Raw genomic sequence first — 25,822 nt, 5'->3', positions numbered from 1 at the left:
AATGAAAATTCTGTCATTATTTACTCACTCTCATGTGTTTCCAAACCCGTAAGACCTTCGTTCATCTTCGGAACACAAATGAAGATATTTGTCTTTGCACACAAAATATTCTCGTTGCTTCAAAACATTAAGGTTGAACCGCTGATGTGACATGGTCTAATTTAATGATGTCATTACTACTTTTCTGGGCCTTGAACGGGGTAGTTGCGTTGCTGTCTATGTAGGATTAGATAGCTCTCAGATTTCATCAAAAATACCTTAATTTGTGTTCTAAAGTTGAATGAAGGTTTTACGGGTTTGGAAGGACATGAGGGTGAGTAATTAATGACAGAATTTAGTTTTGGGTGAACTATCCCTTTAATATAAAGTAGAATTATTATACTAATAAGCTTCTATAATGGACTCAGTTATTCACAGGGATTTTCACATGGATTAATTAATACTGGTTCCTCAGAGAGAAACTTGCTCATCAACTATTTCCTGTGAGTCCTGAAAAACTGGCATGGAAAATGAGTGCATTGAAGTGACGGGAATTCTAAAGAATGTACGGTGGAGTACAGTATCAGAAAAAGGGTTCTGAAAAACTCTTTATGGGGTTCTCACACTTGAAATCCATTATTTAAGCATAGCTCACCCCAAAATCATATACTCGAATGTCATCCCAAGAATGTATGGCTTTCTGTATGTTGTTCTTTCTTGTGGAACACAAAATAAGGTATTTTGAAGAAAATAATTGGCCAAAAAAAATAAAATGATATGGCATACATATATATATATATATATATATATATATATATATATATATATATGGCATGTCTTCTTTCATGCAGTGGCATTTTTGTATGTCTAATAGAGACAACTGTCTTACTTTTAATCTCCCTATTGTTAACCCCCATTCTGGATTTCTCACAAATACTCAGAACACAAACTGAAGTAGTATGCATGACAAAGCTCAAATGGAAAAATCAATCAGCTGAAACAGGTATGATCTTTGAACCATAAAAGCTGATACTACATGAAGAAGCAGTGACGGAATCTCTAATAAAAGCCAAGAAGGGAAACCATTAACCAGGCTAGAAACTGTCTTTGGTGTGTTTAGCATGCATGCCATTCCACACCTCATCCTGTCATCGTGTGAGCCTGACTGCTTTGCTAATTGTTCCAATGCATTTGCTGCCACCATAGGCAAGGCAAGTTTATTTATATAGCACATTTCATACACAGTGGTAATTCAAAGTGAAACCATAATGAGATGGACCCGGAGTTTGTCAGGGTCATTTACAAGTGGACAGCCTTGCTACCAAGATACAGGAATGACTGTCACACAGCACTCACCTCAACAAAAGTGGCCAAACTGCATCATTTATATGTATATGTGTGTGCTACAACATTAATAATACAAGCAGTCAAACAATTCAACTGTCTGTGAAGAAGTTTGATGCTTTTGTTTCATTATCTCAGCCGAGTGCGAGCTCTCAGTGTGATTTGTTGGGCTTGAAGGACACTGTAATGAAGGCCACTGATAAAGAGTGGAAAAGTTGTTGTAGTGGGAGGGAGTTAATGAGGAATTGAGGTGAAACCTGTGTGACTGGTTTTGCACGGTTTCTTGTAGCTGCATAACGAAGAGGCCTGGATCCACGTCAGCTTTTAAACTGAGCTATGAGCGTTTGCAGCAGCTGTACTGATTTGATTTTGGTTAAAAAGAGAGATCAAAGGATCATAACAAATGGTAACACAAAATGCACTGTAAAACTGGGTCTGAAAACTGTGGTTAAGGAATATATTTGTCCTCAAATATTAAATGCACTTTTGCTAACCAGAGCTACCCGTTCGTCTAAACAATGCAGAAAGATCAGTAATGTTTTGAAAACCTGTCTGGAAACAACTTAATGCGCCAAATTCCACCAGTGGCATAAAAACAACATATTTCACCTTTAAAGTCAACATGAAACTTAATTCGCAACCTACTTCATAATGTGGTGTATTTCAGAGTAAAACAGAATATTTACAGTATTTTATCATTTATATTACCATTCAAACATTTAGGGTCTGTATATTTTTTTCCAGCAAAGATGCAAGGAAATTTTCCAAAAAAGAGACGGTAAAAAGACATGTATAATGTTACAAAAGATTTCCATTTCAAATAAATGCATTTTCATCAAAGAACCCTGAAAAACAAATGCATCATGGTTTCCACATTAAAAAAAAACAGAGGAGCATAACTATTTTCAACACTCTAATAACAATAATAAGTGTTTCTTGAGCATCAAATCAGCATACTATAATGATTTCTACAGGATTGTGAGACACTGAAGACTAGAGTAATGGCTGCTGAAAATTCAATAAATAAATTACACTTGAAAAGATATAAAAGTGGGAATAAAATTGAATTGTAATATTTCACAATATTACTGCTTTTACTGTATTTTGATTATACTGTAACTGCAGTCTTGGTTACCATAAGATACTTTCCGAACTCAAATCATACAGTCGAAAGTTTGGATGCTAATTTAATTCAAAATTAGAAATTACATTTGAAGAAAAATTCTGAAGTCAAATTATTTTCTTTGGAATATAATGCATCGATACATTCATAAAAGAACAGCATTAAATATTGACATCAGTGAATTCATGTTGACTTCAAAGACTGCTTGAATGGAAAGCTAAAAACATTTATTCACATTTATGAATAACAGTAATTACTAGAAATAAACTTCTCTTACATCCCAAGTATATTTCCGCTTGGGAATGATCGATGTCAGGAAGTCTCAGGTTTCACTGGATTCTCCAGACTTTCCCTTTAGGCTACAGGGTAAAGGGTTAGTACAAAGCTCTGTCTCTAGCCACACCTTGATCAATGGCAACACACTCACAAAAGCCCTACAGGGAAAGATCAGGTGTTTCCTGGAGAACGCGTCACACTTTTTTCTTTTCAACCTGTGATCTTTGCCCTGACTACTGTCCAGGAATAACTGGTCGATTGTCTGAATCACTGTGAAATCTGACACCAGTACCTGACTGTGATGGATCAGGAGTGGGGGCTTAGAAGCAGGGGTTAACAGGTGAGCTGCCCTGGGAGACTTCCGGTTAAATCAATGACAAGTAAAAGGAGGAGAGCAGGTGCACCAAATAAATGTTTCATTTCACCCCTTTTCCCAATTCTGTATATGGACACAATAAAAACTAATTGGGAGGCTATGTTGCATTGCCTTGATGTAGCTCAAACAGTAGAGCACAGCACTAGCAACACCAAGGTCATAAGCTCTAATCTCAAGAAAAGCAAGGTCTGATAATACATGTACCTGGAATGCAGTGTCAACTTGGACAAAAGCATCTGCCAAATGCATGAAGGTAAAAGCATTTAGAGATATTGTAAATTTACAATACATTTGTTTTAACAATTTTGCTTTACTATATTTATCATTTTAAAACTAATTTAAAACATTAATATTATTATTTATATTTATTATGAAATATCATATGCATTTAAATTTAATGATTTAATATTATTATTGTGTTCATTTAGTGAATAACATGCCTTGATTATTTTTTACCTTGATTTTTGTTTTATTTATTTTGTAAATATTTATTCTAATATTCTAACCATCTTTTTGGTTGAAGTAATGGTTTATTCAAAAAATAATAACCCAAATAAAAAAAAATATAAAAACTCTATAAATATTGTAATATCCAAAACATTGTAAAAATCCTGAAAAATATCTAAATACATTTTAATACTAATTCATCAATATTTAAGCAATATCACTCTCTATGTAGCCTACTACATTCGTAATCACTGGGATAATAGGACAACTTTGAGCTGTGCTCATGGAGTCAGGGATGTTACAACAAGAATCGGTCATAAACCATTTTTTAACCTGCCGTAATTCAAATTACGTTATACTGGTACTCAGAAAGGTACTTTTTTAACTCAAAAACGTGCATGAACTTTACAATTAATAGTGCTCTCAGATTGCTCTCTCCATCCCTCATAGAGACTCATGTTTCTGCATCAGTTACTTGAGCAGTGGCATTAACCGAGCCATGAGTGAATGGAGTGTGAACGCACATCCAGCCCAATGCTCCACTCCCCCTGGACCTGCACACGACTTGTTTACCTGCCCCGAGGCACTGAGAGACCTCAACGGTGACATAACATATGGTTTAATCAAGGAGATGCTGTAACGGGAACAGAAGACCATAGAATACAACAAGAAGTACAGAGAACGAAAATAGAAAAGGGGTGTTTTTGTTGAAACAGCACAACAGAAGAAAAGACTGCTCACAAGTAAGTCTACTTGGGGCTAGAGACTCTTTTTGTCCACACCAACAAATCTAGGTTGTGTTGGGGTCAATTCAACAAAACCTCCCACTAAAGGGGGGGGGGGGGGGGGGTCGAAACTTCGGCAGGCATGCATTGTGCCCCAAACTAATCCTCTTTCTGAGAGCAATAACCAAAGAAAGACACAAAGCTCCAAAATCTACTGCATGGTACGACTCGGCACGGTTTGCGTTTCCACTGCCGTTTAGTTATTGGAAAACCCCCCAAAAGTGAACCGTACCGTGCCATACCATGCAGTGGAAAAGCACCAATAGTAACTTACACACTCAGCATTAAACAATACAATGCAATTTAAAACAATTAATAAAATTATCTGTCATTCAAAATGTGTTTTAAAGTATGTTTAGATGCACATCTTCTACTTTTCGTCTTTAAATGAGATGATTATATTAGATATACAGCTTATTTAATAAAAGCAAGTTCGTCTAAGAAAAAAAAAAAAGATGGTAAATTTGTTCCTTGGTCCTCCATACAGATTATCAATCAGCAGATTATTAAGATTAATTAGGAGATGAGAAAGAGGGGGTTGCAACAGATGACTTTGGGTGTTTAAAAAAATAAATAAAAAAATCCAGTTAAATAAGGATAATGCCTGAACCAGTGGCCTACACTGGAAAAATGCCTGGCTGTCCATTCAATAGTATTTGTTCTCAGTGTAATCGATGACACACATGGGCAGGGTAGTTATGATGACATCACTGGTTTGGCCTTTTTATGATTGTTGAGATAACAGCACACAAGCTAATAATACGACCTGAAAGCTGTGGAACACTTTTAGGGCAAAATATCTGAACAATACCAGAACACAAAGGCAATATAAGGGGCTGAACTGGTGTAATATGAATCCACCCTTATGGTGACTGTGAGAACCGGACTGAACTGAACAGTCTGTCCACGGCTGTAGACTGATGAAGAATTTCTTTTTTTAAATTTTGCATACAAGCCCAAACAACTTGGGAAGACTGAGTCACCTGCAGCACTACTATGTGACCATAAATATGAGGCTATACCAAGGTATTTCCTAATCTGTAAAATGATATTTACAGCTAGCTTTCCCCCTGTAAAATAACAAATAAATAAAATGTTCATATTTGTGGAATTACAAGGCATAACTGCTAAGTTTATGACTTTTTCCAGTCGTTTGTACCAATTAACTTACTATACTAAAAAAAACTACCTACAGACCGAAACCAACAGAAACACACACCTGTCAGCGATACTTCCCTGTATTTTATAGGAAGTTAAAGGCAGTTAAGCAGAACTGCAGGGCGTCAAATAGTTGAATATTACCTTTTGTGAGCTTTTATGATGTTTTGAGATTAATTAAAAGATTTCAAGCTAACTGTTAGTCACGCTACATTAAACGAAGATTGAAGATTGGTGAAGGCGCTTCGCGTTGTTTACCTCACACAGTAAATCAATTATTATATTACTCTTCACCTGTCACATGTTATTAACTATTTATTTAGCTATTTCATGGTGAAATAAAACTAATTCCAACGACTCACCCTAGAGTAGAGTTCAGTCACAGACATGATCCCAAATACAGCAGCTCCCAACCTGAACTAGTTACATCAGCACACGTAAAGTTAAAATATCTCCGTTTGAACAGGATGATATTCCCAACAAGTTTTATAATCCAGGTTTCCTGTGTCCTGTCACCACTCCATGTCGTCCTGTCGTGCTGGTTTGTACTTTTGAACTCCCTTTGACGGCTAATGTTAGCGCGTTAGCCGCGCCTGATCACGGCAGGTGTCTGTCCCCATAATTGAAGTTGAGTTGGACAAGCCCCTTTCATCTCCTCCTCCACATATTAAAAATCAAGTTAAAATAAGCGATGACCACTACTAATCACTGAGTCATAATAATGACCAAAAGGTACTGGTTACATATGAGAAAAGTATGTAATTGTCAAAAAGCAGGGGTGAAGTTGCTTCCCTCCCTTCTTCCCTTCTCCATGGACTCTTATCACGCTGACTGACATGACCGCAGTGGCAGAAGCTCATGGATCAAAGGCACAATTCAGTGTGTCTACAGCGACACCCTCTGGCCAATTACAGCACTGCGCTAAAAATCAAATGTTGACGGAAATGAGAATGTCGTGGCTAATTGCAAGTGAAGAGTCAAAGACTGTCCGCTTGTTTCTGCTTAGACAGCAATAATAAAATATTGCTAGAGTATTTTTAAAGCGTTTGCCTTTGTGAAAGTGTCGTTTATATTCAAATTGGTTCTGAACACCAAATGAGGAGAAATGCAAAGCTACAAGCATTTGTCTCATAGCTGTAAATGAGATGTAAATATACGTATGTGTGAATGACAAATAATGATGTAAAAGAAAAACACTTTTAAAAATCTAAAAACTCGATGAGGGTCTAAAGGGATCCTCTCTAGTTTACTTGTCATATGACAACAAAATGAAAAACAAACCAAAATCATAAACAAAGGCACTTCCTATAATAAATGTAATACCCCCCCCCCCCCCCCCCGTTTTCCTTATTTTTCTGTATCGCACTTCTGCTCTAGCTTGTGTACCATTAGCTTACACTGAAAGCTTGTCATTATGCACTGTGAATATTGATAGCTAAGTTTGGGTCTTATGATAAATTGTTAGTGTTGGTCCTCATTAGTAAGTCACTTTGGACAAAAGCATCTGCTAATTGACTAAATTCAAATTTAAATGTAAAATAGCTGCTTATTTTGTTTTTAAGAAATAACATCAACTTTTTCCAATAATGTAATTTTTTATAGACTGTTTTCCTTTCTCCGGACAGTTATTCCATACGTATTTACCTTTAGGCCAAACAAAAATGCCAAAAGTAAAAATTCTAAATTATTTTTAAATCAAACATTGATGTTTCTTCTGGAAAATGTGCATTCAAGTCCATTTTTAAATAACTGCAGTCTTATTTAACTTTTTATTTATAATTTTTGAATGGCTTCATAGATCCAGACAAAACAATTACATATACATATTACTAAATGCAGTGTGTCATCTGAGAGCATTTCAGATTACATGAATGTTTACTCCATTAAATTATTATAACTTTAAAATACCTTTTTGTCTCCAGCTAGACCTCGAAACACATAGTGCTAAAATAGTCTAGTTATTACACAGTATAAGCTATTAAATGCACAGAAACACATCATTGCACCAAGATTACATAACTCTGATGAAACTGATTGGGCCCATTTCCTGGTGATCATATAATGTGAATTTTAACACAAGACTCTATACATGTACTTTTCTTGTGTTTCTCAGAAATATTTGAGAGCAGAAGCCTAGAATAATCAGATATTGTTCACTGTGTGTGCTCAGTGTCTGCAGCATTAATCAAAGACACAAAGCTGAGCAACACGGCAGCCTCTCTACTCTTATCTGCAAAATGCAGAGTGGACACAAGCCATGAGTAAACCATAGGATGAAACATAAATTCAGAATGAGAAAAGCCTAAGTACTGTTCACATCCTGAATAAGGACAGAAAACATGAACATGTTTAGCTTAATGTATTTATTCATAAAGCTGTAACCTGTAACTCTCAGTGGACCACATACAGTACAGTAATTAATGTGATGTGGAAATCTAAAATCAATGTGTAGCGATGCCTGACCTACCTTGACATAAAGTTCATGTTCACGCATCTTCTTTTAGAAATTGAACAAATATCCACAGACACAATGATCATCAGAGCTCTGAATTATTCAGCTGTTGTATATTCCTCATGTCATGCTTAAAAAGACTGTATAGCGTACTTTGCCGAATTTTGAAGTCCCAAACTGGCTTGGGTAAAAGTTAAACCTGTCTGAACAGCCGGGTGAGAAAAAAAAAAAGACAAAAATGACATCAGACCAATTGCTCCACACCCATACCACTCCTAGGTAAGGTATTGGGTGTTGACTAACTTCGTCACCATATACGAGCAGTCATGGTATTTGCAGCGTCAAAACTTATCCACCCACTCATTCACCCCACTAATCATTTAACCCAGCAGCTTATTGGTCTAATACCTTGTTGCTAATTCATTATGGAAATAGTCTGCATGTTAACTGTCATTTTTTAACCTTAACCTTTTGACCACCTCTCTTGATACTATGTACTGTACATGTTTCATAGCAACCATGGACAGTTTCACATTGTTTTTAATTAGATGGCTAGTGTCAGACGCGGTCTATAAGGACGTGTGACCGACTTGCAAAAAGAAGACACTATTCGCAGTCTATTCATTGAAATGATTGGCTTCCTTTAAATAATTAACTTTTAAACATGCAAATATCTACCTCAAAACAAGTTAATCCAGTCGGACTTGTATTTAAGTCTAAATACAAACTTTAGCACAGGGATAATGAATCTGATCACAGATCACACAAATGTGTAAAACATACAACATCTAGTTATTCAGAAATGAGCACATAAGGTATTTAAGCATTGAAAATTAATCTATTTTTTATTTTTATATCATTTTTAGAATATTTTATGAACTCATGTTATGAATAATGTTGAGAATAGAATGTGTTGGATTTATGCCAACTGTGCACCAAGGTTGGAGTAGGGGCGCTCTCGTCTCCTGAAGGGATGAACTGCTGTGGTGCCGGATACTGGCCTTGAGAGGATGTCCTGGATCTTTTTATTGTACTGCTCCTGGTACCAAAGACCCCTCTGGAACTCGTGTTCTTTCTCAGCTTGTTCTGCTTCATGAATGCGCTGGCGGTGTAGCATCTGAGCCAATAAATCAGCCTTATACTCTTGAGTGGCCTCCCTTAAACTGGAAATTTAGGAAACAAAATATTATTTTTTGTAGGTTTTGGTATAGGTATGTTTAAGTTGAACAACTTTGAGAGACAGGAAGCTACCGAGTCTTTTCTTCTTCATCCAGCAATTTGTTCTCTTCAAGGATTCGGTCGAGCTCCTCTCTCTCTTTGAAAGGCTCAGCCTGTTTCAGCAAATTCTCATTCACTAAAGAGAAAAATAACCATCATAATATATATTTTATATAAATATAATAATCAGAAAATTATACATCTTTTACTGTGTGTGTATATATATATATATATATATATATATATATATAAAAAAAATGAAAAAATGTTGTAGATTCTTTTATAAATTTTTTGATTCTCACTAAGGCTGCATTTATATAACATAAACAATAAATATACATGCATATATGAAGAGTTTATTTGGAAAAACAGATAACTCAGGTTTTTTTCCCTTCAAAAATCATGTTTTTTATTGTTATAATGTTTTTATTATGTTTTATTGTGTTAGTTAGCTAGTATTTATTAGTTATTTTTTTCCTAATCAAAATAACCAAACTGCAGTTTGATTGAGATTAATTGGAATGCACAATGAAAAAACATGATTTTTGAAAATGGAGTTATTTGTTTTTGCAAATGAACTTTTCATATATATATATATATATAAATATATGATTATATTTAATATGACTTATTTGTACTTTTTTACATTTATTTTTATTTTATTTTAAAATATAACCATATAGCTCTCAAAAACAATTATGAAGACGATTATTATTATTATTATTATTTGTGTAGAAAAGTGTGCTGCTTCATACTTTTGTTGAAACCATGATACATTTTTTCAGGATTCTTTGATGTATAAAAATATATTATATACTATTATATTTTATTATATTATATAATGGCTGATTTTAAAGCATTTTCCTTACACTTCTCCTGGATCTGCAGTCGACGAGTGTCTATGACATCCTTCATAAGTCGGTTTCTTGCTGTCTTTTCCTGACGCCACTGTGCCTCCCTGCGGGCCCAGGCTTGCTGCAGCTCTGACTCAAACAGTTGCTCCGTCTCAGCTTCTTGCCGTTTCTGCTCTTCCAGCTGCTCTGTCAGATACTCTCTGTATCTCCGCTGCTCCTCTTGACGCTCCAGCTGATTAGGAAGAACATTTTATATAAAAATGAGAAATTTACATTTCTTTAAGTGATGATCAAAAATGGCCACAGTGTTGGCTGAAACCTAACCTTTTTGAGGACCTCTTCTTGCTTTTCATCTCTCTCTTCAGTCATTAGCAGCTCCAGGATGCTCATATCCAGAGCCAGGTCTTCCTGCCGATCTCGTGTCAGGCGCTTCATCTTCAGCCGAAGCGAAAGGTCCAGCTGTTTACGTCGTTTCTCTTGGTCTTGGAGCTTCTGTCTGTGTTCTCTCTCTGCCTCCATACAAAGCATCTCCCTGTGCTCTTTCTAAGGAGCACAGCATTCACACGAGTGAGTGCCACAGCTTCAACGTTTTACTGTATTTTTAAACATTTTTTAATGCAGCAAGTCAATTTAGGCATTATGGTTTGTAAATATTTGTTGAGATTTCCTAAAGATTATATTTAACATACTTTTTTTATTCATTAAGTTTTTAAATATTATTTTTAACAAGATAATTGTATAATATTTACATTATTTATATTATTTTAAAATTTGTTTATTTTATTTGTATTAATTTATTTATATTTAATAATATAAGTGTATATTAAATAATATATACTGTATTTAAACTTATACTATTAGATATAAATATATGTTTTTTTTTTATTAATATCACATTACAGCTATTTAAAGATTATTATCATGATTTGCTAACATAATAAGATTATATTTAACAGTAACAGTAGTATACTTTTTATGTAGTATTTAAATATAATCTTTTATAAAATAATTGTATAATATTTACATTAATTTACTTATATTATTTTAAAATATTAGTTATATTTACATTTTATTTTTTATTAATTTATATTTAATAAGAAATGTGTATTGAATAGTATGAATATATATATATATATATATACACACACACACACTATTTATCTACTATATATTGTTCTGATATTTATATATATTTTTTTTTTCTAATATTATAAATGCAATCAATACTATTTAAATATTATTTAAAAGTGATATTATATTTATATTATAAAAAAATATTAGTTGTAATTTTTTTTTTATTTTATTAATAAAAACAAAACAAAAAAACAACAAAAAAAACTCAACAATTACAGAAGAATACATTCATTTAATGAAATTGTACCATTAAGGTCATTTAAATTTAATGATAAGGGAAATGAGCATGCCTGAACTGATACACTTCAATTAAGAAAAAAATATAAAATTGGCCAATAACCAATATGGTACAGACATATCGTGCATCCCTAATAATATCTGTGGCTTGATTTGATTGATTCATCCTATTGAATAATACGATCAATACCAGTAACTGGGCCTCCTCTAGCTTCAGTTGCTTGGCCCGTATTCTCTGCTGCTCAGTCGTTTCCATCTGTGCCTGCAAGAATTCCTTCTGCTGGAGGTTGTTCTCTCTCTGCCGTTGAACCTCTTGGTTATGACGCTCCTCTTTAGCCATCCTGTCGCTCTCCCACATCTGGGCGAACAGTCTGTCTTCTTCTTGTTGCATGCGTTGCACTTCCTCCTTAGTACAGATCTGAGCAGCACGCTCGGTGCAGACCTCATCCTGTCTGCGCCTCACCTGCACAGCACGCAGCTCCTCACTTTGCTCTCTAAAACACAGGAAGATGGAACATCTTATAGTTTGAATCCAAATTCATGTTCATCCAACCACTAATAATACGGTCTTCTACCTGAAGAGCTGATCAAGTTTCTCAGCAACAAGTCTCTGTCTCTCACTCTCTCTTCTCTCTCGCAGAGTCTTGGCTCTTTCAAGCATCTTAGCTTGCCTCTCCAACACTGTCTCCTTTTTTGCCTCCATCTCCCTGAAGAACTCCTGCTCCTCTGACTCCAGCAGCTCACGAAGCCTGTCAAAAAGAGCCAGACACTATACATTACACTATACAATGAGACGATTTCTTTAATTTATGAGGTTATTCCATTCAAACCTTTCCCTCCTTTCATCAATGTCCATCTGGTACTGCTCTCTTGCTTCCTGCAGACGTCTACTAATAGTGGCCGACACCATCCGGCACTGAGTGTTCCTTTCCCATCGCATTCTCACATCACAGGAGCTCTGATTCTTGGTAAACTCCAGCACTTCATTCCGTATGGCCTCCTGTTTCCTCGTCCGCAGAAAGAGGTCATCTACGTCTTTGGATAAAGGAGGCTTTGCTCTCTGAAATGCACATATTTGAAAGAAAGAAAGAAAGAAAGAAAGAAAGAAAGAAAGAAAGAAAGAAAGAAAGAAAGAAAGAAAGAAAGAAAGAAATATTTCCCTGAGAATCTATGAGATTTTGGCCAGTTTGAATCTGGATCAGAAATTTTGGTATAACTTACTAACGTTACTAACGTTACTACTATTACAACTAACTTACTAATAATTATAATAAATACGTTTGTCAAGCCAGCATAACTACTAACTCACCAATGCCACTGAATGTCCCGGTCCAGTTACTTCTCGACATCGTGTCCTTCGGTGGGCTGTCAACATGGTAAAATATTTTTTATTTTTTATTCCACTTTCTTAGAGTCTATCTAGCTTTAGAAATAACCCTCCAACTGTACAGCTGTGTTTAGGGAACTGGCCTGATGTTGCCATAACAACGACAGGCGACTTATTCGGCTTTCAGCTCCTGTTATGTGATAATAGTGATGGTGATTAAGACAACTAGTAATTATGCTGTACAATATTTAAATGCTTTAAAATTAAATCTCGTATCACAAAAAGTGCATTAATCTTGACTGTGAATTTATTTCCCTTGATAACCGTGACAGGAGAGCTTTTATTTTGTATAGATTTGAAGCATTGGAAACTATACAAAATAAAGGCCGCCAAATTGACTTTTTATTGCTTGTACGAAAATAAAATAATAAAAACCCAGACAATCAAACAATTACACATCTAATCCTAATCAATATTCTCTAAAACTATATTAAAAAGCGCAGGAACACATAAAATAACATATCTAACTCACATTCATATTTAGTTTATATATCTAATATGATATTTTATTTTGTATGGTTTTGATGCTCTTAGTTACTAAACAGTTTTACAATACAATTCGAACAAAACAAACTCGAAAAGGATACCATGAAATACTCCAGTTTGTATGAAACTTTTCACCTCATTTTTAAAGTTGCGGCTTGTTCAAACTTTTATTTTAAAATGTCTCTCTTCAAAACGCTTCCGGTGATGTCACGTCTCCAGAACGCGCCAAAGTTTGGACAGACTCACTTGTATTATCACAGATATTTCTGTCTACGTACTTATAAAGGGTGTGAGTAAATATACCAACAGAATAAATAAACAACCTGCATCTAATGGGACAGCTTCAACACTGATATTAGTGACACGTAAGGTATGTTTATTGGACAAAATAACACGAAATTAACATCGGACAGCTCAAGGTTATCGGATTTGACGTTTCGCTGTATACAATTGCGTACATAGTCTTATTTAGCATGTGTGTCGTTTTGTTTATTTAACAGTTACTCAAAAGTAATATATTCCGTGCAAGTGTTTTAGGCTCGTTTTTTCTCAAGTACTGCTTATTACTGCTAGTTTTCAAGGATGTTATGACTTGTGTCCACAGATCAGATCATGGCTGTGCCTTTTGTTAAAGACTGGGATGTGGTGCAGACCCTTGGAGAGGGGGCGTATGGAGAGTAAGTGAACAGCCTCCTTTTTATTAGTCTCATCCTGATTCATTAAAGTCTTAAAATGTATTAATCTACTTCATATGATTGTAGGGTGCGACTGTTGGTCAACAAGAAGACAGAAGAGGCAGTGGCAGTGAAAGTTGTGGATATGGCAAAAGCCAAGGATTGTATAGAGAATGTAAAGAAGGAGGTTTGCATATGCAAGATGCTTTCACACCCAAACATCGTACGTTTCTTTGGGCACAGGAGTGAGGGCACGACACAGTACATCTTCCTGGAGTACTGTAGCGGAGGAGAGCTCTTTGACAGAATCGGTGAGCCAAACATAGATTAGGACACATTAATTGTGATTTTTGTTGAAGCTGGTTTCATTGTCCAGTATAATGTTGATCTGATGGGGTCTGAATGCTTGTGATGAGCAAATATTGAAGATTCTACTCAAAAAAAATTTTTTCCCCAATTCTTACAGAGCCAGATGTTGGGATGCCAGAAAAGGAGGCGCACAGGTTTTTTCAGCAGCTAATAGCTGGTGTGGTAAGTGTCCATTTTGAGATCATTTTTCTTTGACTCTGGTGTTTTTGTGAATGGTTTTCGCTCCATAACCACCTTTGTTGTAAAACTAGATTTCTGTCTTGCTTACAGGAATATCTTCACAGTGTTGGCATTACACATCGTGACATAAAGCCTGAAAATATTCTTCTTGATGATAAAGGTACATCTGATTGGTCTTGTGTTAAATGGCATTATAAAACCGATTCTGGCTTCTGATTGGTCAATGCAATGTTCCAGCCATGCTAATATATGTAACAGTGATAGTTGTGACACAACTTAATGACACTCATAAAATTGTATTCTGTTATTATTAATATCTAAGGAGATATATCTTCCGGGGTCTTGGGACTCTCAGGGGGCAAGAAAGTGCTGGGGAAAAATGTAAAATAAATATAAATATAAAATAATAATAAATAATCAGTGAAAAATAAATCAACTAAAATGTATTTGAAAAACATTTATTTCATGCTATGTATATTACAAGTACAAATACATATCTATGTACTTAAAACCCTGAAATTGTACTTTTTAGTATACTTAGTGTTAAATTGTAACAACTAATTTTGTGCTTAATGCACTTTGTGCAGAAGAACTGAAATCCAACTAAAGATACACTAAAGTATATTTGATTGTGCTGAAGTGGAACTAATGCATGTATACTTTAGGTACACTTTAACTATCTCGCCTTCAAGGACGAATATTATCAAAGATTGTTGAATCCTCATCAGTAGTGACATTAAAACACATTGTAGGCTTAATATTAAGAAATGTGCATTGTGCACAAGTAGTACTCCAAATAATGTTTTATTATAATTTTTATATCAATAAGTCTTAAATTTATCGATATGTCTGTAAATATGGTAATAGATTTGAACTATACTTAGTATGAAATGTATTTTAAATATATTACTTTTTTACTACGGAATAAAAATAAGATTAAACCAATTTTGTTGAATGATTTTTTTTTATATATAAATTAAAAATATATTAAAATTAAATAAAAAATTATATTTTCTCTCAGATAATCTGAAGATCTCTGATTTTGGACTGGCTACCATGTTCCGCCACCGTGGCCAGGAGCGGGCGTTGAACCGTCTGTGTGGCACTCTGCCCTATGTTGCTCCTGAGCTGATGTCACGCTCAGCATTCTCTGCTCAACCTGCAGACACTTGGGCTTGTGGCATTGTGCTCACTGCAATGTTAGCTGGAGGTAAGACTTCAGAATTCTGTGTGTCAGAGACTGCATCTTTGTTGAGAGTTTAGCTATTGTAAGCTGCATTTTTCCATAGAGTTACCATGGGACCAGCCGAGTGAAAAATGTCAGGAGTATTTGGATTGGCTAGAGAAGAAAATCTACCTCACACCCTGGAAGAAAATTGATGCTGTTCCACTGAGTAAGCTTCTTAAGAGTTATTTAGTTCAGTATATTTCAGTATTTAATTTTAATTTTCTTAATTTAGACCAGACTTGTGGGCTCTTTTGACTCGGACCAGGAAGAAGCAACCCTGAACAAAAGGCACAAATGCACAGAAACACATTTAAAAACACGTGTGATGCTGACATTTGTGTTTTTTTTTTTTTGTCAGGTCTGCTATCTAAAATATTACTGCATAATCCAGAGGACAGGTTCACCATTCCTGAAATTAAGAAGCACCGATGGTTTAGCAGAAGTTTCAAATCAGGTACTGCTTTCAAAATCAGCTCATTAATTCTGTTTGTCTTTCAAGAATGTTTGTGATTCTTTTGGATCTGAATTTTTGACCACAGCAGTAAAACGACAGAGTGACACACCAGTAACCAAAATGCATAGGGCTGATTCGGAGCTCTCACAGCTGAGAAGAAAAAACAGGTCAGTAGGACAAATACATAAGACAGCTGACTTGATAGTTTAGTACAAATAGAGTAAATGCTGTATTACGTTTTAAGGAGCACATCCATCACTACCTGTGTGTTTCTTCAGTGATGACAGAGCACAGATCTCCAGCTCTCAGCCTGAGCTGCAGGGATTGTGGGAGGAGAAGGAGGTTACGGTGCACACTGATGTCAGTGTCAGCTTTTCACAGCCCACCTGTTTTGACCACATGCTGCTGGGCAGCCAACTGCTTGGCACACCGGGTGCCAGCCAGGTAACCTATTCTATAAAATGAATATTAATGATAGTATGCTGATTTATTGTTTTGTTGTAACTTGTTTTGTACATGTTCACTTTATAACTGTTACTTCTGTAAACAATATCTGCTTTTATTCCATAGCACTTTTATTGTTGTAATTTGGCTTGATTTAAAGGAAAATTTAACATGATTTAAAGTTATTTAACATAACTAGTTACCTAGCTGGGGACTATTTTCAGGTGCTGTGTAATATCATTGCGCCTGCTGCACCCATGGTACGGCAGCAAAGTTACGCCGGAATGAGAATATAGTTCCTAGCCATATCGGCCAAGAAAATCGCAACTTTTCATTTTCTGACAGTCTTAGTACATGATGTAACTACAGAAGAGTCACGTTTTAAATAGGAAAAGTATCGAAACTCTTTAGTCGTTTTTGAGCGAGATGCTAATGGTCTAATCCGATTCAATGATCTATGGTAAGCTAAGCTAAAAGTGCTACCGCCAGACCCAGAGATCGGCTGAATGGATTCAAAAACGGTAAAACTCATCTGTTTAACTCTTGGGAAGTTGGAAAATGAGCCTATTTTCAAAAAAAGTGGAGTGTTCCTTTAATAAGTTATTTGTAATTTTTGACCCATTTAATTATTTAATAAATAATGGATTTTTATTAAATACTTGTTCATTTATTTATTTTTTCAGAGCCCGTGGCAGCGGTTGGTGAGAAGGATGACTAGGTTCTTTACTACGGTAAAGGCAGAACCTTCTTGCATTGCTCTCCGGGATGCATGTATTACTATGGGTCACACATGGAAACAGAGCTGCACCAATCAGGTAACCAAATAAAACAATCAGTTGTACCATTTAAAGCATTTGAAATCCTTAGCACTAAATCTTGAACCATATAATGCACTGATCTTGTCTCCTTTTCTCTCTTTCGATTCATAGGCGACAGTGTCCACAATGGATCGCCGCAATAATAAGCTGATCTTCATAGTGCACTTCCTGGAAATGGAGGAACGCATTTTAGTAGATTTCCGATTGTCAAAGGTGAAAACCCAAACCACTGAATTACTTCTATGCTTTCATTTATTAATTGCATGATGCTTCTAACACAACTAAACTAATATTAAGAATCTTTTTAATATTATTGATTGATTTGTTGATTTATTAATATTATTGATTTGATAATATCAATGTCTTCTCAAAACCTTTCTTTTGTGTTCTAGGGGGACGGTTTGGAATTCAAGAGAATATTCCTGAAACTAAAACAGAAGCTGTCTGACATTATTAGTAACCAAAAGGTTTTGCCTTTGAATTGATGCATGTCCACATTTTTACATGCAAAGTCTGCTTTTACACATGCGTACACAGGTACACCAAGTTGTTTTATGATCGTGGAAAGTGTTCCGATTTATATGTTTGTAGTTGTATATGTCTGTTTTTCTGATTTGTGTGTGGAGGAATGAGGAGAAGCTCTCAAGCTAAGTTTATCTGTTCATTCATGTTCCGTTACTATGAAGATAAGGTGTAATTTCTGCCCCTTGACAATATGTGAGATTCTGAATGAAAAACGAAATTGAAAATAAATCTGTCATTAATAATGCTGTTTAAATTAGAAAAAGAAAATTTAAAGATCTTAGAGAATGTAATATGACCATAGTGCAACTTGCTTTGGACAATTCGCTGTCTAGAAAATCAAATTAACATCCAGTTGGGTTCAGCCTTCATTTTATTAAACATTGAGAGTTCAAAAAAGAGTGCCTTTTGCTTACAAAGACAGTTTGTTCAAAAATCAGTCAGTCATTTACCTAAATGATTGGTTTATCTCAACCCATGTTATTTAGAAGCAGCTGAAATCAGTTTAGTTAATTGTAAATAGACACATGGAAGGTGAATGCAAAGGTGCTCAAGTAATCTGTGTATTGCTGTAGAAAGATTGCTAAAAATGTGCTTTGTTTTATCTCACAAGAACAGTTAAATATAGCAAAAATTATAACAATCCTGCTGTTAAGTAAAAACGTTTGCTTGTATTTTAGTTATACCAAAACTAATTAACTAGCTGATCTAAAGCTGTTATCTAAATGGGAGGTGCTTGCTAGTAAACTCCTAAATGGTTATTAGTATAAAATTACATTCAACACATTTTTTTGTGCTTGCTAGTAAACTTAAATTGATATTAGTATAAAATTACATTCAACACATTTTTTGTGCTTGCTAGTAAACTTAAATTGATATTAGTATAAAATTACATTCAACACATTTTTTGTGCTTGCTAGTAAACTTAAATTGATATTGGTATAAAATTACATTCAACACATTGAATGTGTTGAATGTAATCCCCCCCCCCCCCCCTTACATTCAACACATTGAATGTGTTGAATGTAATCCCCCCCCCCCCCCCCCCCCCCCCCCTTACGTCTATTTATGATGAAAAAGTGTTTCTGATCTCCAAAGTGTTGTCATCCTGTTGTGAATGTATGGTAATAAACATGATTGTGATCAGCTTTGTCTTTAGCTTGAGGCCATGACAGTAATAGTTACATTGACTGGCTCCTCGCCTGGGGGAAGGTTTGTAGGTGTTGCGGTTGGCCTTGGTAGTGCCATTGATGCCGCTGCAAGAACAAATATTTTATTTTTATAAAATTTGAAGTGAAAAATTACTCTAATTTTTTTTATGAGTTGGATGAAAAAGTACCAACCTGTACCTGGACTAGCTGATTGGCTTGGTTGTCCTGTATCTCTCTCCCCCTCTGCTGTTCCACTACCCTCATCCTCAGGAAAGTTAATGTTCTCTCTAGACTGGCTGTTCTGCCTGAAAAGCACAAATAGTATTAAAGTAGTAAATAAATAATAATATAAAAAGAAAAAAAAAATAACTGTAAAAATATAAATTGTTAAACATACCTTCCAAATATCAACTCATGAAGCCCTGTAAAGTGTGAAAGTGGTATTAGCATGGATCCATGCTAGAGGGTTAACCAAATAATATTTGATTTCTTGAAACATTAAAGATGCGTAACTCACGTGGGTTATTATTGCGGTTCCGTACCACATACAAGAAGAGCAGTACAGTGATTATAGTGGCTATGATCATGCCCGCGATGGCTGCCCCGATCACAGCTGGATAGGCATTGAAGGGAGGGTCAGCTGGAAGACAGTATACCTAATTCAGCTTCACAAAATCAGCGTCACAATTGCATAGTTTACCATGGCAATTGGACATCTTCATAAGAGCTTACTACAAAATACTGTACAATTGTAATGTATATTACTGTTTTTTTGGGGAAAAAGCTTAAACACTTGGATTAATTAGTTGTTTTAGCATCATTAGCATATACGATTGTACGCACTTCCTTTAGTTATCAGACAGAATGAGATGAGTAGAAAAATAACCTCAGGAAAGATCAAAGGGCAAGTTAACAGGGAGATCATGTAAGAGGAAAGGAACAGAAGAAGGGAGATGTGTGGGTATGGAAGTGGTCAAGTGATTGTGCATTTCACCTGAATGGACAACAAAACAAAAAACAACAGCATTAAATTTACATTGAGAGGTTACAAAAAAGTTGTAATAACAATAAAAAACATTCCAATCATGTTCTAACCACATCAAATTATATCCTGCTGCCTTTCGGTATTTTAATGTAAATGATTATGTTATCCATGTTTAGATATGCACTGATGTTCAATGCCTTTGTAAGTGTTCTTACCTGGGCTCTTTATCTCTGAAGGGTTTCCAGTGGTGTGGTGGTTGATGGCAGTAACACGAAATGCATAGACTCCAGTGGGATCCAGCTTGTTGATTTGGTATTGTCGGGAATCATGGTCTAGATCTGCCAGTTTCTCCCAGGGAAGGTCACTGTTTCTTTTCTTCACAGGTTCAGAGAGCCTCTGGTGCTCGATGAAAAACCCAGTGAGGTTACCCTCAGTCTGGAGCTTCCACTCTAGGTCAACATCAGTCCTTTGACGACTGTTGTAAATTATCTTACTTATGCTTATATTTGGGGGCATTGGGTACTCTGAAAATTTAAATGGTAAATCATTTGTAAAACCAGTTAATATAACCAAAGTGTGAGCTACTGGAGTTGATAAAGATAGCATGCATCCTTGTGCCTATCTACCTTGTAAAGTGTAGTGTAGTGTAGAGTGTTGGTGTAATATGTAAAAGCTTGCTTACTCTTCACAATCAGCATAACGGGGATCTCTGCCCCACCGACAGCATTGATAGCTGAACACCAGTAATGGCCACTGTCTGTGTTGCTGTTCGTTTCCCGCACTGTCAGGTTGGTCCAGGCAGCAGCTCGCTCCAGGACGTACTTCTTAGGAATCTCATTCACATGCTGCTTCAGGTTGTTGAACCAGGTGATCTCTGTGAGAGGGTAGTTTCTACTCAAGATACAGGTGAGTTGGGCATCACTGCCCTCATAGACGGTCATCATACTGCGCTGGGTCACTAGGACTGGTGCCTCTAAAGACAGTAAGAAAGGACAGTTTTTAAAGGATTGTTTAACAGACACAAGAATAATGATTGACCCTTTCTTACCTAGTTTTAAAACACACTGTTTGGTCTCCTTAGCCAATGGATGTTTTGCATGGCATACAAAGGCCTTGCCACTGTAGGTAGCACTTGACCGCAAAACCAGGATGTTTGCATTCTCCTCAGATGTGCCTTGCATGTCCCCTGAGCTGGAGGCCCACCACACCAGTGCTCGAGGAAACCCACCTTCCCAGGAGCAGGACAGCATTAGGTACTCATTGTTTCGAGTTGCGTATGCAGAACACTTTGGCTCACCGTAGGGCATCCCTGGGATATAGTGAATGTAGAATCTATTTAATGACCTTCTTGATCTCAAAGTGAACAAGGTGCTCTTGGTTTTACACTTACAAGTTCTGACACTGCAGCTTTTGATTTCATTCGATGCGATGTGGGAGCCTTGGCAGATGAAGATGGAGTTGTTTGCAGTCTCTTGACCTTTCTGAATCTTGGTGATGTTTGTGAGTCCCTCGCTCTCTTCTCCAAACACATGCGGGGTCCATCTCAAAGAGGCTGCAGGAATACCGCCCTCCCAGGTACACTGGAGGGCCAGGTCAGTGTGAATGTTTACTGGTAGGATTGAGCAAGTCGGAGCGCCATCTGGAGGATCTGTGGGAACAAAATGATTGTGTAACACAGGGCAGTGAAATGGATCTTAGGTGATTTGGGCCAATTTAGGAAACTGATAGAGGCAGAGAAGTGTTCTTGAAATTGAGCCAAACGAAGAGGTCGGATTAGGTGTCTATTATTCATCTACACAGTGGTAACAGCTAGTCTACTTCTAGAAAGTTCAAGAGTACTGCATTAGTATCTGTTAAAAACATCACCCATTAGGATCTGCTTTATCATTCCTGCTACAATTGAGCCAAATTTGAAGTCATATCATGAGAAGGTGTTGCTGTGTTAGTATTCAGTATCATTGGGGTGGTTAGTACCCCAGTAAGTCAAGAATAGATGTACATTCAAGGCATGAAGGGGAGATTGAGGTGTTATGACAAAACAATACAAGGCCTCCTGACCTTTCTTGACTTGTCATAGCACAGAAACAATCACACCAGCTGTATACCTTCAGCTCTCAGAACAGTCCTTCACCTCCTCCAGATGCGCATCCACAATCGACCACTCTGGAAGTCTGACACCTTTGTTTACGTAACTGTCTGTACCTTTGTGTGAGTGTGTTAGTGTGAAGGAAAAGGTGTAAGAGGAAGCAAATGCAAGAAATTTCAGAAGGAAACTTGAGGAAGCTATAGAAGGGCAAGTTGAAAGGTGGCCACCAGAATCCAGGCAGGGGTTTGTGGGAGCACTCACAGTAGACGGTGAGGGTGATGGTTTTCCTGGAGCGGGTGTTGAGGTAAGTGTTCTGAGCCAGGCATGCGTAGTGGCCTGTGTGCATGCGGAGGATCCTGTTGATGGTGTACTGGGGACCCGCATACACCTGGGAGTTGTTGTAGAACCAAACGTACTGACTTGGGGGATTAGAAGAAGCTTGACATAGGAGAGAAACCGTCTCTCTTTCCAGGGCAGAATAACCCCGCTCCGTCACTGAATAAGGGGTGACATCGATCTGAGGCTGGTCTGGACCAACTGGAAAAGAGGCAGAGATATTTACCTAGGATATCCTCTTGAAATTGCACACTAAAATGATAAGATGCATCAAATTTTGTTGTCTATTTCAAAGACTATTTAGGAGTCTCTTACAAATGGTGTCAAGCCAGACTCGGTCACTGCGCTGCTGGTTGACCTGGTTGATGGCAATACACCTGTACCATCCAGTGTGATTTCGGTTGACATCAGTGACATTTAATCGGTTGTCATCATATATCTCAGCCACAGTGGTGAGCTGGCTTTCCCGGCTCTCCTGTTCCCATATGTAATTAATAGGCCCCGTGCCGTTCTCCAAGCCACAGCGCATGGTCACTGACGTGCCCTCCACTGGCGAAGAGTCGCTCATCACAATGTAAGGTTTGGTCACTGGCACTGTTAAAGTAATTACAAAATAGAACCTTGTTACTGATAAACCATGAAAGAGTGGTTGTAAAATATGCTAACTTTACTAGCGCGACCTAAGAAATAAAACATTAATGTTGGTTCAGTTTAACCTTTTCTTGGAAATTACCTTTACATTTATTAATTTAGCAGATGGTAACATCAGACAGTTCATGTAAACATCATAACTTATATTTAACTAGTTATACTCAGCTAGCAATGTAACAATAGTTTTGATGTAATGCATATGCTATAGTTAAGAAGAACATATGCTGGTAATTTAGGGTTTCTGCACCACCCTAAATGTCAGGGGCAAACTAAAATTTAGCTATTGTTCAGATCAGTACTTAGACCACACCCGATTACCACTAACCTAAAACACGCAGAAATACGTAGTAGTAATACAGCCTGGCTCCTTCAAGAGTATCATACAGTGCCTGGCAGGTATACACTCCTTCTGCAGCCAGAGGAAGCTTCTCAATGGACAGAGAGGCACTGTTGCTGATTACTGTCAGATTACCCAAGTCATTGGCTAAATTCAGTATTTTAGGACCCTTCCCAAAGTTGTACACAATGGCACGGATGATGTCTGTGCCTGGTTTGGTGAAGCCCCAGATGTAGACATCAGGCAAGGTAGGGCCACACTCCAAGATCACTCCTCGTCCCACCACACCATTAGTCCTGGTCTCACTGTATACCACCTGCCCCGGGTCCAAGATCTCTACGCCTGGAAGAGCACACACAAAATTTTGAAGGTGACAGTGCTCCAAGTTATTATTAGCATTGATTAAGTTACAAAGGGTACATCATAGGTGGATTTCTTTTCACTTGCATTTTGACAATGTGAATATATATAATTTTCCTTATATTGGTGTGCAAACACTAAAAATAAAATCCACAAATCAGAAATTGGGCAAGCAAATAAATACTTCCAATCAAGTGGAAGTTAACAAATATATGATTGGAAGAATTGTTTGACAGCAATAAATAGAATATTAAAAAATGGTTGTTGATATTCTTACCTTGAAGGTAGAGGGGTAGAAATAAAACAATCAGGCAGATGTAAGGCACCCCTAAAACTCTGTGGAACATGGTGCCATGACTCTCATATCCAATGCCTTGACCAAGATGTAAGAAAGCACAGTAAAAATAATAATAAAAGAGAGAGAGAAATATCCAATAAATATTACGCGACCTCTCTGAGCTTATGATTGCTGCTGAAGTCCACAAGCTCAATGAAAGAAAGAGGCAGCTGAGTCTTTCTAAACTGATTTAGCTTAAATAATTCACAGACCTTCCCCTCCGTGAACAAGAATACAGTGGACTGGAGTAGAAAGGTTTAGGATGACACAATGATAGCTGTCTCATATATTATTGAAGGTGGCGGGATGGATGGCCGTTCTTGCATTCCATCACCCACAGTGAGAAAGAAAAAAACCTCTGTACATGTTGAGTTCCAGCACAATGATTTATTCTCTAATAATAAATAACAGTGTTTTAATAATGGTCTTATAACATTAATGAATTCAATAAGACATCTTTTTCATCAGTCTGGATTTGATAACTTTAACCATCTATGCAATCCATGTCTAACTACCAAAATGTTTTAATGCAGAGACTGCATAAAGGTAGGATGTGACTAATGTGCAACTAAAAAATTCTAAATGTGGATTCCAAGGTTAGTTAGCCAGGTTCATCACAGCCCAAGGAGATGCACTTTAATCACAGATCCCAGCTCTTCTCTGAGCTCATCCCTCTCTGGGTTTGGGGTCAGAATTAGTGTGTGTGTGTGTGTGTGTGTGTGTGTGTGTGCGTGTGTGCGTTTCCATCCGTAACAGCTCAGCCAAGCAGAGGAAACAGAGTGCTCCCTACATTCATTCATGAGTTTCTCATGTTACGCTTCCATGTAAAGTGCATAAACATACCAGGAAAGACAGTTAAGAACGCAAGGGTGCACACCCATCTACTGGACACAGATGCCAATGAAAATGATAGGATAGATATAACATGACCATTGTGTAAAATAATATTTTTGTTGAACATTTGTGAACACTTGTTTGAAAGTTATTGCATTAGAATGATATTTTTTGTGGATGTTGGCATTTCCCCTCAGAGTAAACACAGATATCAGTTCATCACATTAATCATGAATATGTTCCACCAATGTTTCACAATCTGAAGTGTCTAAAATAGTATGGATATGATAGTTTATTGTTTTATCATTTAAAAACCTTGTGTGTGTGTGTTATCTCTTTAAATTAACATATAATTGGTTTGATATTTTGTTATCTAAAGCAATGACATTTAGAGGTTTTCAATACTTCTTTGAGGTTGATATATTTTCTATAGAAGTTCTACTGGTCTGAACACAAGAGGTTTAGAGCTGCTTCACTGCTCACACACACACTCATACAAATAGTTCATAATCTGAGTTATGTGATTAGCGCAAATCAGTTCTGTAACCAGACAAACCAGCTGTGATCTGTCATGTTGTTCATGCCAGATGGCATACAGTATGTCATGTATATTAAATGCAATCTATAAATAGGTTTAATCAGATTACTATTTCATTATAAATCTTGTGTAATCATCACAATCACTTCCTTATAAAGCTTTGCATTGCATTGCATGCTTAAATGCAAGAAGAATATTCAAACTTATCAGTTATAATCAGACATACTAAAGCTAAAAAATAGCATTGATACCTATGTTTATT

The 25,822-nt window shown here is 36.5% G+C and overlaps 4 protein-coding genes across 4 annotated transcripts in view; 1 reads left to right on the top strand and 3 right to left on the bottom strand.

The window, feature by feature from the left end:
* Nucleotides 1–6,336, bottom strand: part of LOC306861962 (unconventional myosin-Vb-like) — a 63,225-nt gene extending 56,889 nt beyond the window's left edge. Inside the window, exon 1 of the mRNA XM_079404517.1 lies at nt 5,851–6,336. Within this exon, the coding sequence (XP_079260643.1) occupies nt 5,851–5,877 (27 nt within the window). The 5' untranslated portion in view covers nt 5,878–6,336. The remainder of the gene's footprint in view (nt 1–5,850) is intronic.
* A 1,619-nt stretch (nt 6,337–7,955) lies between these two features.
* On the bottom strand, nt 7,956–12,855 carry LOC306861963 (cilia- and flagella-associated protein 53-like). Its single transcript, XM_079404518.1, has 8 exons — nt 12,693–12,855; nt 12,214–12,443; nt 11,959–12,132; nt 11,574–11,877; nt 10,337–10,555; nt 10,028–10,244; nt 9,192–9,294; nt 7,956–9,103 (listed from the first exon to the last, which is right to left on the bottom strand). Exons 1-8 carry the CDS (start codon nt 12,756–12,758, stop codon nt 8,860–8,862), a joined length of 1,557 nt encoding a protein of 518 aa, XP_079260644.1. The 5' UTR covers nt 12,759–12,855; the 3' UTR covers nt 7,956–8,859.
* A 595-nt stretch (nt 12,856–13,450) lies between these two features.
* On the top strand, nt 13,451–19,090 carry LOC306862144 (serine/threonine-protein kinase Chk1-like). Its single transcript, XM_079404803.1, has 14 exons — nt 13,451–13,626; nt 13,861–13,933; nt 14,018–14,241; nt 14,397–14,461; nt 14,570–14,639; nt 15,501–15,689; nt 15,769–15,873; nt 16,066–16,161; nt 16,247–16,328; nt 16,440–16,605; nt 17,289–17,420; nt 17,535–17,636; nt 17,816–18,847; nt 18,955–19,090. The coding sequence occupies exons 2-13, from the start codon at nt 13,869–13,871 to the stop codon at nt 17,906–17,908; spliced, it is 1,389 nt and encodes a 462-aa protein (XP_079260929.1). The 5' UTR covers nt 13,451–13,626; nt 13,861–13,868; the 3' UTR covers nt 17,909–18,847; nt 18,955–19,090.
* A 10-nt stretch (nt 19,091–19,100) lies between these two features.
* Nucleotides 19,101–24,198, bottom strand: LOC306862143 (V-set and immunoglobulin domain-containing protein 10-like 2; the record flags this gene model as incomplete). The annotated part of the gene is made up of 12 exons (XM_079404802.1): nt 19,101–19,201; nt 19,295–19,401; nt 19,494–19,518; nt 19,614–19,736; nt 20,297–20,605; nt 20,764–21,054; nt 21,130–21,390; nt 21,472–21,729; nt 22,429–22,704; nt 22,819–23,097; nt 23,480–23,833; nt 24,129–24,198. The coding sequence occupies 12 exons, from the start codon at nt 24,196–24,198 to the stop codon at nt 19,101–19,103; spliced, it is 2,454 nt and encodes an 817-aa protein (XP_079260928.1).
* Between the last annotated feature and the right edge of the window lie 1,624 nt (nt 24,199–25,822).

Source organism: Barbus barbus, assembly GCF_936440315.1.
Source record: "Barbus barbus genome assembly, chromosome: 43".
Taxonomy (NCBI): Eukaryota; Metazoa; Chordata; class Actinopteri; order Cypriniformes; family Cyprinidae; genus Barbus; species Barbus barbus.
Note: the sequence above shows the minus strand (reverse complement) of the source record. Positions and strands in the feature narration are given on the sequence as shown.